General features: G+C 48.5%; 1 protein-coding gene across 1 annotated transcript; it reads left to right on the forward strand.

Moving 5' to 3' along the window:
* Positions 1-3,969: 3,969 nt before the first annotated feature.
* On the forward strand, positions 3,970-8,703 carry ETH_00034715 (TCP-1/cpn60 family chaperonin, putative; the record flags this gene model as incomplete). Its single annotated transcript, XM_013376770.1, has 14 exons — positions 3,970-4,028; positions 4,454-4,478; positions 4,936-5,065; positions 5,221-5,420; positions 5,575-5,719; positions 5,939-6,139; positions 6,293-6,466; positions 6,688-6,773; positions 6,938-7,003; positions 7,195-7,283; positions 7,496-7,664; positions 7,841-7,952; positions 8,196-8,462; positions 8,675-8,703. The coding sequence occupies 14 exons, from the start codon at positions 3,970-3,972 to the stop codon at positions 8,701-8,703; spliced, it is 1,752 nt and encodes a 583-aa protein (XP_013232224.1).
* Between the last annotated feature and the right edge of the window lie 6,438 nt (positions 8,704-15,141).

The raw sequence follows: 15,141 nt of genomic DNA on the forward strand, positions 1-15,141 counted from the left end.
AGCGCCTTTTTCATTTTCGCTGAATTCGTTTGTGGGCTTCTGAGTAAGGCAGTATGCGTCTTTTTTCTGGTCGTTGGAGCTTAGGTACACGGATATCAACAGGCTATTTAAGTGGTGTCAGGCAGCCAATGATAGCTCACTGCATAGCGAGCAGCGCAATCGCGTGACACAAAAAGATGTTACACGCAGCAAAAGTGTTGTGACGCGTTGATCTGCAAATGCTCCCCTGTGTGCGTAATGTAGGGAAGCATTGGAAGAAGTAGAGCAAATGGCTAGCACTGTGGAGGTAGAATATGATTTTGCTGCATGCTGATGTAGGGCGGACGTTTCGGTCTAATGGAGGTTTCATTCATTTGTTTGGATATTTCATGCATACCCGCAGCATGAATGGATTGTGATTTTGGGTCAGTCTTTCTGGAAGGAGTAAGGCAGCGTGCTTCAGCACTCGAGAAAGAAAAAGAAAAGCTCCTGCGAAGCTAAGTGCCAGAAAATTGGCAGGTTAGTAGGACGGCTACACACATTCGCACACTTCACGTTGTGTTTGTAGCGAGATCGAAATGTGTTGAAGGGGATGATATGAAACAAAAGCTAGTGCTTGGTGTTACTCGTTGATGGGGTGTTCTATTTGATCGCCTGGCTCGCGAGCCAGTCTTTTCGAAAAAGAGTTCTTAGGACAACAGCGACGACGGCAGTTGACTGGGCCACCGCACAGAAGGGAAGAGAAGGTACGACATTCACACGCCTAGTGTCCAGACACACAGCAACTCTTGCTTAACGATATTCCAAGCTTCACAACAGCCTTGCTAATGAAGCATCTTAGGTGTGCGTGCGTCAGGAAAGTGTTTAAGTTATGCTTCAGAGTGCTGAGGGACGTGCGCGGAATAGCAAGCAGCGCGGTCACGTTGAGGATTTAATTTGGAGTTGCTGCGGTGTGTGCAGATTTCATGAAAACCTTCAATAAGAACGCAATAGCCGGCTGGTGTTGCGGAGTGGGTTCCCATGAATCTTATTTTTGCAGCCTGAATGTTGCCAATCGGCAATTTGGCATTTTTTTGTAATGTTAATACCTGGGACTCTAGAGCACCTGAGACAATTGTTCAAAAAATGGTGGTACTGTAGAGGCCCACTCTCTTGCTTCATTTGCTTCACTTAAGGTGCGTACTACACCAGAGCGGCTGTCTTCCAGCTCTGTGAATGACGAAGAATCAGTGTAGCACCTCGGCTGCCACATGGTCCTCAAAGCAGGCTTTATAGAGAAACGACAACCGTTGCAGCTTGTACGTTTGTGAGGTGCTGTTTGGTACTTGTACTCAACAACACTTTATTGTCGGCTCACCAAGTGCTTATCTTCCATTTCTTTGTGAATAGTAGGCAGGTGTGTAACTGTTGTTTCCTGTCGCGCAAGAGACTGCGCTGATTCGCAAGCAGCGCATGGAAATCACTGAGCAAGTTGCGAAATTGTGCAGAGAGTATGGAAACCCTCAGAAAGAGCACAGCAAAGAGCTGATTTTGTGAACTAAAGGAAAGATGGCAGAGACTTCTTCGGCAGTTGCCCAGCGCGCAGTATGGCAGGTTCGAAACTAAATAGGTTTCAAGTATTTGTCCGGAGCTTTATTGCATTTTTGTGCTTTTTAGTGAGCCACTCTGAAAAGAATGCGATGGCAGATGGATGCCTGGTTTTGCGGTTCATTCGCCGGCCCGAATGAATGGGCGAGCGAGCTGAGTTGCGCTGCGTTAGTGCCACAGAGTCGCATGAGCCCATCGATATCTCAAATGGATCATAATGGAGGGCATGCTCTATCGAAAAGCAAGCTTCGTCCTAGGACGCCAAAAACGTAACATGCTACTACTTTCAACACCTTGCTTTTAGGTCTCTTGCTGGAAACGAGTAGCTGGCGAGCCAAACGTTTGCAAGGCGAAACCGTGAGATGGGAATGCGGTGACACGGGCGTCACACATATACGAGGAGGCCGATTCATCACGTCCAAACAGCACGTTTATGCTTCCCTGGATTAACCCATTTATTTTTGGAATTTTTTTAATATTATTATTTAGCCTTATTTCGTTAACGGAACCCAGGCTCTTGGAAATGGGCAGGCTTTGTGAATGGGGCTTCAGGTGGCGCCAAGGAAGTCGTCAACTCACGAACAGCGAACTCGCGCAGCAAAATATGGTACGCCTAACTTTTAAGGAAAGGCATTTTCTGCATATTTTAGGCATGTTTCAACCGGGTATTCATGAATTTGTCGCAAACTAGCGACATGAGGGCTTTAATGCTCTTTCGTCAGCAACTTTAGAGAAACTGGGACGATGGAGGTGTACTCCACTGTGTTCATCTACTGGCTCTCATCTATAAGGTAGCAACCAAATTTTCGCTGCACGAATGTTGGATAGACAGGAGACAGGTTGGACGGCCACGTGGTTTACACAAAGCATGATGTATCAAGCAAAATTTGTTGCAAAACGTGAGCTGGGTTGCGAGGTGTTCGGCTTTTCCACGGCTATGGGGCACTTGATCAGCTACCTTTTACCAGGCGAGTTCGTAGTAGGATAGCGAAGGCAGTGATATGTGCATTTTAAATGTATTACAAGTTGACTTAAAGTCGGGCTATCTACACAAGATGCATACTGTTGCTGAGTTGTTTCGCCGTCTTTTGAATGAGTTTGTCTGCAGCTCCTCCCTATTAGTGAAGTCTCATTGCGCAGATGCCATCAAGCAGTGGGAATATCTCTTTCTGTACAAACAGTGTGAGTAAAACTCATGAAACGCACTACACAATTGCTGGGTCTAGCTTTTGTGTGAAGGTCAGCGTTGCAGACATGGGGGCATCCGGAACGCAATGAACGCTTAAGGCTTCCCTTAAGTAAGTCAAAAGTTTTGTTGAATGCCAGCTTCTCGGGAGAAGAATGCCCAGCTCCGTCAGCATCCGATTGTGCGACTGCGAATGAAGTTGAAAGTCCAGTCTGGCGAGTGGTTACTGCTCTTCCTGATGGGGCTCAGACTTTCATTTCAACTCCCTCCTGTTTGCTGCCAATATAAGTTGTGACACGACAGGATTTTGACGCGACAGGCTTCTGAGCGAATTCTGTAGCAATGGGATGCCTGTACTTGGAGCTGTTTGTAATTGACACTCCTCTGAGCGTTCTTCCGTGTTAACCGCCTTCAAATGAACAGTTGTGTAGACCTCGCTGGGTCCGCTGGGAGCAGGCGTTTCTCTTTTGCTCATGAAAAGGACTAATCGGTTCCGCTAGATTCGATGATAAGATTCTGAATGGACACAATTAACGCACGATGCTGCGTGATGGTTTCATAGATCAGAAGCTTCTAATGCCGACGGAGTTGGTTCCTTTTCTCAGAAACATGACTGCGCCCATTTTGAATGGCTAGGCGCCAGCCGTTGCACTAGGACTAACGCAGATGAGACTGTTGGCCCTCGAACCAGCTGTCTCATCCGGGTTAGTCCTGAATGCAGTTTAGAAACTCATTTGGCTGTTGAGCATGAGCCCCAAACACTGACAAGACGCATTTCTCATATATTGCTATAGATGGCGTATATGACTTTGTGTAATCGTGCAGCATACAGCGTCCTGCCACACTGTGTCCTGCCACACAATATGCTCCACAGCACTACAGGGCTAAGGCTGAAGTACACAGTCGGGCACCGTGTGCATAGAAAGCTAAAAGCAAAATGTGGGGCATTTCGAAATTCTCTGTAGTTTGAAAACTCGGGGGCACACTCGAATACTTCCTTTGGAGGTGCTACATCATCAGCAAACAAGGTTGATTTAATAGTGCCACACAGCACCCAACAGGGGAGCCACGCCCTTGGGCACAGTTGAGGAGAAACACCGAAAACGACTGCAAAAGCAGGGCAATACGACCAAAGAAGTATTTGAATCTTCCTGCTGCACTGCTCTGAAGCCACTGTAGGTACTTTTAGAACCCCAGCAGTGTTTGAGCAAAGTCTTATGGCGCTGCCTCAGGCCCGTCAAATGCAGCGGGAACTTTACGAAGTCCCTGATAAGAAGTAAACGATATGTTGAGGACTAAAACTGATCATTGTTCAGGTGAACCTACTTGCTGGCTCCTCAGACTCCCACGTACCTCTAGTGGCCGCGGAGCATAAGCGCCGGGTTGGGGCTCGATCAAGGTTGTCTACATAGATCAAATGCGTTCTACGCTGAGATTGGCTTTTTCTTTACCCTGAAAATCCCAGGACTCATCGAGATGTATGGTTAGACATATTTTTATGCACTTGAGTGGGATTAAGCCTTAGTCAGAGCTCGCACCTAGCGTCGGTGCTTGAAATACACTAGCGCTGCTGCGACGACAAAGCAGTGGTACTGTGGTGTAGGCATGAAGGGGGCCTCAGAGTCCTCAAGGGCCACTGCTGGACTGGTATTTGTTTCATCCTGCTGGAATTTGATTCATTTTGTGTTTTTCGTCGTCAAGTGTCCCTGACAGTCTCCTGGAAATGGTGCGTTATGGCTTAGTTTCTCCCCAAAGCCCGATTATCTTGGTTGTGGGATGGACGGTTCGTGGGGTACACCAGACATACGTGCTTTGAAAAGAGTATCTTGCCACCTATCGGTTGATACTTCAGCACTTGAATTAAGCAAGACGCAGAACAAACTACATGCAGCATACACGCAGGGAGGGAAACACTGCGTTTCTGGGCACTCGATCCGTTGCGTTTCCCATGAACAAACGAAAATGCAGACGACGAACGCCTGCACTACGTGTGAAAATTGCGCCGTGTTTTTTCCCCGCAGCCCACTTTTGTGCTGTTACTCCATCGCCTGGGGGCATACGCTGATTAGAGAGGGGGAGGTTAGACTGTGCAGAATGGCTCATCATGAACGGAAACCGTTTGCAGCGCGGCAGGCTGATTACATGTGTTGTCTAGTGCTTGCTTGTGGACTTCGCTTTTTCAGTTCGCCGCGCGTCATGGCCTGGGGGCCCTTCTGAAGGATGGGTACCGCACCTTCACAGGGATCGATGAAGTCACAGCGAAGAATATTGAGGCGTGTAAAACGCTCACAGACATTTTAAAGACATCTCTTGGTCGGTCTGAAGGGTATCCACACTTCGCTTACGATGGGAACTACGAGCCCTCCCGGGTCAATGGCAAACTTAGCATGGAAGCACAAAAAGGAGGCGCCTACGCGTCCCCCATCGGGACGAATATTTTGCTCTACTTGTGTGAATTTGTTTCATAGGCCCTTATGGTCTTAGCAAGCTGGTGGTGAACGCCTGGGGCAAACGATCCGTGACGAACGACACGGCGGCGATCCTTAAAGATCTTGAAGTGCAGCACCCTGCGGCTAAGTTGCTCGTGATGGCGGCCGAAATGCAGAAGCAGGAAATGGGTGGAGGATGCAACTTCCTGCTGATCCTCGCTGGCCATCTCCTCACAAATGTAGGTGGGGGGAGAGGATGAACACGTCCACAGAGCGCATTGAGAGATGACGCCACCAAAGGAGTAACATTCGCCCAGTCATGCTCTTTTCTTCATGGGAGGTCTCACCTAATTGATGCGTCCATCCTTCGCTTGTCGAAAAATGTATCTTCAGGCTGATTACCTCCTCCGGCAGGGATTGCACCTGAGTGATGTCATCCAGGGCTACGAGCTTGCACTGGATAGGATCCCTGCTTTCCTGGAAGAGACCGCTTGCCACTCCGTAGAAAATTTGAAGGATGCAAAAGAGTTGGAGCCGGGTACACTTACAGTGCGCTGCATATATCGCCGTCATAGGTGGTGGCTTATAGAGATACATTTTCGAGCGAGCGTGTGAACTTGGTTTGGCTAGATATTTTCATATCCAACAAGGACAATGCACGCGCGTAAAAGCTTAGGGCACAAAAAATAGGATCTTGCCGAGACCGTCATTTTCTGTGGATCTGTATGTTGCTGGCCTTCTTGTCGCTGTGTTTTAGTGCTAAAAACAGTCCTGGCGAGCAAGCCCATATGTTCAGAGGCTGGCCTCTCTGGCTTGTTGGCTTCTGCCATCTCTTCTGTGATGCCGCCCAAGTTTGAAGACTTCGACCCAGACAATATCAGGGTGGCAAAACTGCAAGGCGGACGGCTAAATCAATCTACAGTGCTAAACGGAATGGTCATCACAAAGCCGCCTAATGGTCAGCTTTCCTTTTGCCATTTTCATGGGTGATCCTCGCACTTACCCGGAGTTAGTCTAGAGAAGAGTCACGGCAAAATGCATGTGAAACAGTGTTCGTATATGAGCTTAGCCTTACTTGTAGATGCATGTGTTGTGTGCCCACGGTTTGCAGGCACGGTGGAGTCTAAGAAGAACTGCAAGGTTATGGTGTTGGGTTGTGGACTGGAATGTTCAACGACAGAAGCGAAGGGCACAGTGCTTATCCACACGGCAGAAGAGCTCAAAAATTTTACCAAGGGAGAGGAGTCACAGATGGAGGGTATAATTAAAGACATTAAAAATGCGGGTAACGAACACAGTTATTAAACATGCGGTGCACAGCTGTCCCGGTGACTGCTCACTAGGAAGCTCCGTGCTGCCAGCCAGGAAACTGTAGGCGTCTAGAGAGTACAGCTAGGCTTGAGAAAGAGAAGGGCCATGAGGCCACTCTGTACAGATTGCTGCTGACCCAAAGAGAACAAGACTGGGTGAAAGGGTAAATAAGCGTGGTTCTTCTTGGTCTTGCAGGTGTAGAAGCCATCGTTGTCCACGGGGGCGGCATTGCCGACATAGCGCAGCATTTCTGCAACAAATACGAAATACTGACAATCAAAGTAGGTTAAGTTATCGAGCAAGACTGTCACCGGCGTTGTGGGTCTCACTGTGGCTGGCTGCGATAGAGTGACACCAGCATTCTTTGCAGCGGTAATGGGTGCGGAAGATTACGTAAATAGAAAGAGGTAAAGTTTTTTCTATTCGCTCTGCTTGCGCTTTTCAGGTTCCATCAAAGTTTGAAACCCGGCGTCTCTGCAGAGCGTTGGGCGCGACCGCACTCGTTCGACTTGTCAGTTTCAAAATGGGAGTGACTGGGGTCGCTTCTTGGGGGGTGGGGGCGCTGTTGTACGCAGAGTCATTGGAAATGCCGACTTGTTATATATACAGTTCTGTAGAAACCAACCATTTTAGCTAGAGCAATTCAGTGAGTTTTCGGTGATTGTCGCTGCTCTCCTTTTCTATTGCCGTTCTTGATTCCAGGGCGTGCCCATGGCTGACGAACTCGGTGTGGCAGATTCCATCGAGACTATTGAGATATCCAGCACACGCGTCACTCAGATTTTATGCAGGTAAAAAGATGAACATTTCCTTGTTTACTGCTTCCCAGTTTGGTACGCATGGTGTTGATGCTTGCGCCGTGAAACATTGACGCCTTTATATTCCTATTACTGCTGGTGTTGGGCCCAAGCGTCGGTTCTCTTTCCACTTAGCCATGCACTAGAAATAAGGAATCCGCGTTCACTTCAGGATGCATCTACTGCAGTCTGGCGTGTCACTGCAGAGATACACGCGTGCAGACCGTTGTGCTGCGTGGATCAACACCGTGCATACTTGATGAGGCAGAGAAGGCAGTCGATGACGCTTGTGCCTTCGCCAAGGCGCTGACGAAAGACCGGCGATTTGTTGCCGGCGCCGGTGCGGCAGAAATGGAAATTGCGAGGAAATTGCAGGTTAGCCATTCACTTCCCATTTGGAGTTATTGTTTTAAAGAAGGGGCGTGCCCCACATGGTAGCAACTGCATTGCTCGTAAAGCAATAGCATCCCGTAGATTTTAGCAAGAGGCAAAAGCGTGCTCACCAGGCATTCCGCTTTTATTTTCTTACGTAGAGAATTATCTCTTTTCAGGCAGTGGCGGAGAAGCTGCCTGGAGTCAATCAGTACGCCGTGCTGAAGGCTGCTGAGGCCTTCGAGGCGATCCCGCGACTTCTGGCAGAAAGCGCCGGCCTCAGTGCCACAGGTAAACAGCCTTGGGCTTCCGTGCATTTCCATCTCTGCCAAATTCATTCGGTGCACAATTGATGAAGCTGTCTACCAGGAATGTCACCCCCAGGGAGTTGAAGACTCTTGGGGAGGGCAGCCCTTTGACACGGAAAGGCTCTCTTCACTCTTATCGTTCTCCATTTTCACATATCTACAGCGGAGCTGTCTCATCACATAATTTCGTGCTTATGTGTATGTGTGGGGTTGTGTGGCTAAACAGAGGTTCTTGCTGCATTGCACGCAGCTCATTCAACAGGTCGCGTGCATGAGGGTGTCAACGTGGAGGCTTTTGTAGCATCAGTAGCATCGGGCCGTGCTGCCAGTGGCGGCTCAAAAGTAAATATGACCCTAGATGCAAAGGCTGCGTGCATTTTCGATCACATGCAAACAAAGGCATGGGCGACACGTTTGGCCTTCGATGCCGCGATTACTGCCCTCCGAGTGGATCAGATCATCATGGCCAGACCTGCAGGGGGTCCAGCTCCTCGTACGTTTGTCAGAGGTCAAGATCTGTTGACCGCCGGATAGGAACAAAAGCAATAGGGTCGCCGTAACATTCGCATACTTGCTCAAGGCGCGCAGAAGTCAAATGAATTGTTTGTAACTTAAGATGCTGCGCGGCAGATGACCGGGGAAGCACGTGATTAATCATTCTACTCCGGAAAAAAGAGTCATAGGGATTCTGTGTGTCCTTCTCAGGTGCACCGGGCGCCCCCGACGCAGACTAAAGAGTGCACTCAACATTCCCGTGAGCGCCGTACGGTTTGAAACAATAGGCAGTACACACATATGCGAAATCGACGAGATATTCGCCGTGCAGAGCATTTGGGTAGAGGCCACTATTTCGTGACGATGGTTCTGCGGAGGATGGGTTGTTTCATGGAGGTTTACTCGGTGGCATGGACGACAGAGCGGCTGCGGTGGTCGCAGAGATTGGCATTGAGGATATTTTCGCGCACTAACCTGTTGTTCACTTTTCTTTACCTAATGAAATCGACTAAAGACTTAGTTTTGTTACGCTTTGCGTAAATTTATCGTTAGGATTTTCCCAAAAGCGGGCGAAGAGGGTCAACGCCCTTTCTGTGCCTTGACCCTGGGATCAGGAGTTGCAGCATATTGCAATAGAGCAATAGAGTCTTCTTATATGGTGTAGTGTACACTGCCTGGCAAGAGGATGCAGGGCTGCAAAGAGCTGGAACTACATGCAGATCATGAGCGACGTTGGGCAGTGCGATGGTAGATGCTCACTTTAGCGAATTCCGGTCTCAGTGCCTCCAGCGTTTAGTGAGTAAATGCAGCCAGAATTTCGAGACGTGGGCGCTCAGGTTTCAGTGATGCAAGTGGGCGGGTTAGGGCCCCGTGGTTCCTGCAGCGTACACTTCTTTTGTTTACGACGCTTTCTCCCCACAAGCAGCCACAAGCAAAGGGGCATGCGCGTCTTTTGCAGGATATGTTTGTTCGCTTTTTAAAGCATGTGTGGCAGCATCCCTCATGGCTCTTAAGGGCTTCAGATATGGCGAGACACGGAAAAGCTCAGATTAGGGGGGCATTTTGGTGGAGTGGCGAGTGAATTTCTTTTTTGGTCATGGCAAGGCTTGGTTTCCTAGCCGCGACAAGGCAGAGTGTGCGGGGCCACGGTCAGCGGTGGCATTACTCTATTGTGGCGTAGGAAGATCGCTAGGTAGCAAAAGTAATGCAGCGTGACCTGAGAGTGCCCTAAATGCGCTAGGATGGCTAGACTCACCCTAAAGGTGCGCACCTTTGTCAAGTGCTGCGGCCTTGCTGAGCCAACCCGACAGGCAAGGCGAATCAGAAGTGCATCGTTAAAAGTAAACAAATGCGAAGTCTGTCTCGTCGGCTAACTCATTCCGTAAGGAATTGGCTCGTTCGTCAGTGTTTCAACTGCCCAAACTAGCATCGTGTACAATATTTTTAGGCGCTTGTTGCTGACCTGGTATCGACGGAAGTACGAATGGTGTTCGGTAGCTACACAAAATTAGCCTTCAGGTAAAATGAAGACATCGATACTCAGAACAAGCGGCGAAGCCACTAAATTAGATGATGTTACGGCTTGAATGAGCTTTACACCCTTTCGTTCCCCGTCCCCTGCCAGCGCACGAGCAGGAGAAGCCCAAGAGTCCTTCACTTGAGGCGGAGCTCCGTTATTCTACAAGTGTTCACCCGTACTGTTTATTGTGTTCTCCAGGGCGTGGAAGACACTTTGGAAGGGTGTGACAAAAGAAAGCATGGCGCCTTCCAATTAAGCGTGCCAGCAAGAAATTAATTTCGGGCACCTCACATTGCAGCCATTAGCACTAAGTGCGTATGCATCATTAGTGCAGTCTTTGCTGCACGCGGCTCAAGCTCATATCGATTTGCAAGGGAATATCTTTGGCTTCCCGTACGCGGCGCACGTTTGAGTGAGGAAAGCATTTTTCCATTCACCTACTTTTGTGGATACTGCTTGACCGGCTTCCGCCTGAAGACAGGGCCTCGAGACTTTCGGCTTTTCCTTCGTCGTAACAGAGCTTGCTCCCCTTAAATTGACAAGTTTCCCTTCTCCACAGCTGTGTACTCTAGGTACCTTAATTGTAGTGAACCGTACCTACAAACTTCAGGCCCTACGGCCTATGTTACGCTTCTCCGGTAAGACTTTGCTTTGGCGTCCCATGCAGGGAGCGGCATTCGTGCCTGCGTAACAGACAGGTCATTGAAGCAGCAGGATAGCCCTTACCAGAGATGGTTGCAGGGCGAGCGCCCTGCACATCCTCTGTGAGCCCCAAGAAGACCAACCGAAAGCTGAAATCAAGGGTTTGTTCAAGTCGCGCAAAAACGAATCCATCAGGCTACAGCGCTGGCCTCAAAAGGCGGTGGCACAGCCACATAAGTAGCTGCGGATGCATCATCTCGAAGCTACCTGTATTCTACCCCGACTGCTCCCAGTGGCCGCTTTGAGGATGCGGTAACTCCCCAATAGCGGCCGCCTCGCTAATGCTCGCGAACAAATTGAAAAGCAAGCTTACACTGCTCGGGGAGCCAGGCAAAGTACAGAGCGAGCACACAGTCTACGTGTACGCCGACTCCCTGTTGGCGTGCAACCTCTAGTGCGCAGGCACTCCAATAGGGCTCGCAGCTAGCCAGCCAGGGTAGCTAGCCGTTGATCTACAAGAGGTAATAAGCACGCAGAACTAGCGCAGGAACTTTTTACTACTAATGAATCATGGAAATTTATAAGAATGATAGCATGTGGAAATTAGAAGTGTCTGTAAATACCCTAAGATTGGGGCTGGTGCTAACGCCGGCACCGGCCACCGCCCCAACCGAGCCAAGGAAGCAAGAATTATGATAGGGGGAATTTTAAGAAGGTTCAACTTAAAAACTTGAAAGATGACGGTTTTTTGATTATTTGGTATGGTTGTATGAGGTAGGAGTCCAATATAGAGGACCTGTAAGAAGGGCGCCCTATTGGAGGGCCAAATAGCACCGCAGTAGCAGCAGAGAACTCTGCGCACTACATTTGGTGCCTGTTCCGGGAGTGGAACTTTTTTCCCGATCTGAGGATAGAAACAGTTTGTCTAAATGATTCACACCCGGGCAGCTTAACTCGGTAAGGGATGCATCTACGCAACAGACGCGTTATTGGCCCCACAAAACAGGAGACTCCCACAATGTCAGTAAGCAAGATGCCCAGCGGGACACCGGCCCATCATCATCATGCTCCTCCAAAACCCACCGTGGAAGAGCGGCCGCATGAACATAAGGAGGGGCCCCCACAGGTGGTACCTATAACCAATGTTATGGCAGCGGACAGTCCGTATATCACGTGAGAGCAATTCCACTCAATTCCACGAAGCCGGTCAAGCAGTATCCACAAAAGTAGGTGAATGGAAAAATGCTTTCCTCACTCAAACTTGCGCCGCGTACGGGAAGCCAAAGATATTCCCTCGCAAATCGATATGAGCTTGAGCCGCGTGCAGCAAAGACTGCACTAATGATGCATACGCACTTAGTGCTAATGGCTGCAATGTGAGGTGCCCGAAATTAATTTCTTGCTGGCACGCTTAATTGGATGGCGCCATGCTTTCTTTTGTCACACCCTTCCAAAGTGTCTTCCACGCCCTGGAGAACACAATAAACAGTACGGGTGAACACTTGTAGAATAACGGAGCTCCGCCTCAAGTGAAGGACTCTTGGGCTTCTCCTGCTCGTGCGCTGGCAGGGGACGGGGAACGAAAGGGTGTAAAGCTCATTCAAGCCGTAACATCATCTAATTTAGTGGCTTCGCCGCTTGTTCTGAGTATCGATGTCTTCATTTTACCTGAAGGCTAATTTTGTGTAGCTACCGAACACCATTCGTACTTCCGTCGATACCAGGTCAGCAAGAAGCGCCTAAAAATATTGTACACGATGCTAGTTTGGGCAGTTGAAACACTGACGAACGAGCCAATTCCTTACGGAATGAGTTAGCCGACGAGACAGACTTCGCATTTGTTGATTTACTTTTAACGATGCACTTCTGATTCGCCTTGCCTGTCGGGTTGGCTCAGCAGGGCCGTAGCACTTGACGAAGGGGCGTACCTTTAGGGTGAGTCTAGCCATCCTAGCGCATTTAGGGCACTCTTAGGTCACTCTGCATTACTTTTGCTACCTAGCAATCTTCCTACGCCACAACGGAGTAATGCCGAGTTGGTTGTGGTGTTCAAACCTATAAGCAGCGGTAATCCAGTTGCCTGAGTCACGCGTTTTCTGTGGTCACTTCCCTTGAGCTAGCACCGTAATGCGCAAGCTGACTCTGAATTGCACCGTCGTCTGGTGCACCGCTTGCTTTAGGAATTCGAAATATTTATGGAACAAAATGCGTCTCGTTGTGCCTGACATTGACAACAATTTGTGCCTTGCTGCGAACCTCTAGAATCACAGCACTGGATCTTAGTGGTACACCGCACCAAATTCCAGTACGTTTAAGCGGTAAACTCAAAATCTTGTACATGAAATTTTGAGCCTTAAGTTTGCTTGGATTTATAGCTACGCCGCAGAGGCATGCATTATGCATCCTCTGGGTTTGACAAGAAGGAACAAGGAGTAATATACTACTATTACGTCACATCTGCATGCTAGCCTACAAGAGACAAGCAATATGCCCTGGTTCTTACTTTGCTGTACCTTCAGTGAGTGTGCCACTAGCATATTTGGCGGTAAGCAGCAGGTATAATACTTGACTGAGAAAATTTACCGCCTCAGTGGTTATCGATGTGCCCGATCAACTTGTTTGGTATCTTATCAACTTGTTTGTTTTCTTAAAAGTTAGACTGCGCATGTTTCTGCAAGATGGAGAGGATAATACTTTCCCTTGATGTTTGCCGTGACGACTTAAGTAATGTTAGCATTAGGATAAGCTGGAGTTTAACCGGGTCGCCTCCTGAAGGAAATCCTCGACGTGAATTGATTAGTGGTCTTGCAGCAGGAAGGAGCTCGAAAGAAATAAACATGTGCAGCAAAGTAGGCTCTTCATCGGTCTTTTAGAGCTACGTTCCCAGCTTTCGTCCATAGCAGGCTCAGCTAACGTTGCTCAATTCGTGTTCGTGGCAATTTGTGAGTGCACTTGCTCCGCTTGATTATATAAAGGTCTGCGCAAGCTTTCACTGGCTTCAGCACTACTGGTGGCTTTTGCAGTGCATTCAAGCCCTTTGCAAAGCCCTGAAAAATACGATGTGGGCTAAGCTCTGTCTAGCGAGATGTTCAAAACATGCAGCCTAGTCAAAGAGGATTACTGTATTTTCTTGCACCCTAATTTATTCTTACCTCGTAACCTGAACTGTCGTGTACGTTTACAATGTATGACTGTGGCGTTGGAAATTTTCTTCTGAAGGCTAGTATCTATGGTCCGTATACCAACTCGATACGCACCCTTCAAGTGGGTGCGGCTACATAATAATCCTCAGCTTCTGCGCTTAAGCACGCTAACCTCACATTTACCCTTATAATGGTAATTTGCGGCCCTTTCTGTAGTTGTAGCTCGTGCCTCGTGGTCTGAAGACTTTTACGGCTCATGCGCACGACAGTGAAAGAAAAGTGACATCTAGCCGGTAGTCACTTATAGTTCAATTAAAAGAACAGTATGCAGACGTGTCGGTGGACCGCTTCAGCACTTGATACTTGCACGAATAGATATGCGTTTGTACCCTTTTCCCACCGTGTCTGCATGATCATTTCTCACCTACATAGTGTTTCTTGAAAGCTCTTTGAATTATTGAATAGCCCCTGGAAAAGTCGTCCTAACATGATTGAGCCATAACTAGGGAGGCTCATCGTCATCCAGGTGCGGCGAGTGGATTTGCTACAAACTGCTAATCGGCCCTTTTTAGCTTTGTCAGAGCACTGGTGGGTTGCATTAGAGTAACGAGAATGTGTCGCGTTTAATACTTAGCCGGAAAGAAGTTCATAAAATCTCTTAGACAACGCCTGAAGCAAATCAAGCCACTGAAAGAGCGGCTTCTATATACTGCATCCACCGTCATCATGCGGATGCTCTAAATACTGCACCGAAGGCACTATTAGGAACCCAAATCGCGCAGTTCTGAAATGAATACTTGGTTGGTCGGAGGAGGACATTTAATGTGCTAGCAAGGCGTGCACACCGTCAGCACATTAAGCTGCGCGCAACATAACTTTCTTTTCAGAAAGCTTACTGCAGCCATGTTTGGATCACGCATTGCTCCACATCGGGTCAACTTGTGCGCCACAACCCATAAAGTGATGACAAATTTGCTATAAAGATATAAAGATAGAGACATCAATCCACACTTTAAAATGGGGAATCACCACCTAGGCAGGTCGAAACCGCAATAGCACTTTGGCTGGTTGATTGAAGCAGGCTCAACAGGCTCAGCATTGGGAAACCGACGAGCTGCTAGGAATACATGAATATTCCCTGCTTCAATAGCCACGCTGTGAAGCACCTTTCAATGGAAAAAATTAGTGAGCAGCAGGCCGTCTTCAAAGCAAACGCTTCTCTGAAGAACACTAAGTGAGGATGGTATATATTCTGCGCAATCATGTTCGGCCAGGTGTGCTTTCAGTGTTCAAGTATCACGGAGAAAGCTAACTTCTGCGTGGCGCGCCGGAAAATTTCGAAAAGCCTGGCGACAAGCCGATCTCGGCGCAAA

Source organism: Eimeria tenella, genomic scaffold (assembly GCF_000499545.2).
Source record: "Eimeria tenella Houghton genomic scaffold, Eth_scaff4, whole genome shotgun sequence".
Classification (NCBI taxonomy): Eukaryota; Apicomplexa; class Conoidasida; order Eucoccidiorida; family Eimeriidae; genus Eimeria; species Eimeria tenella.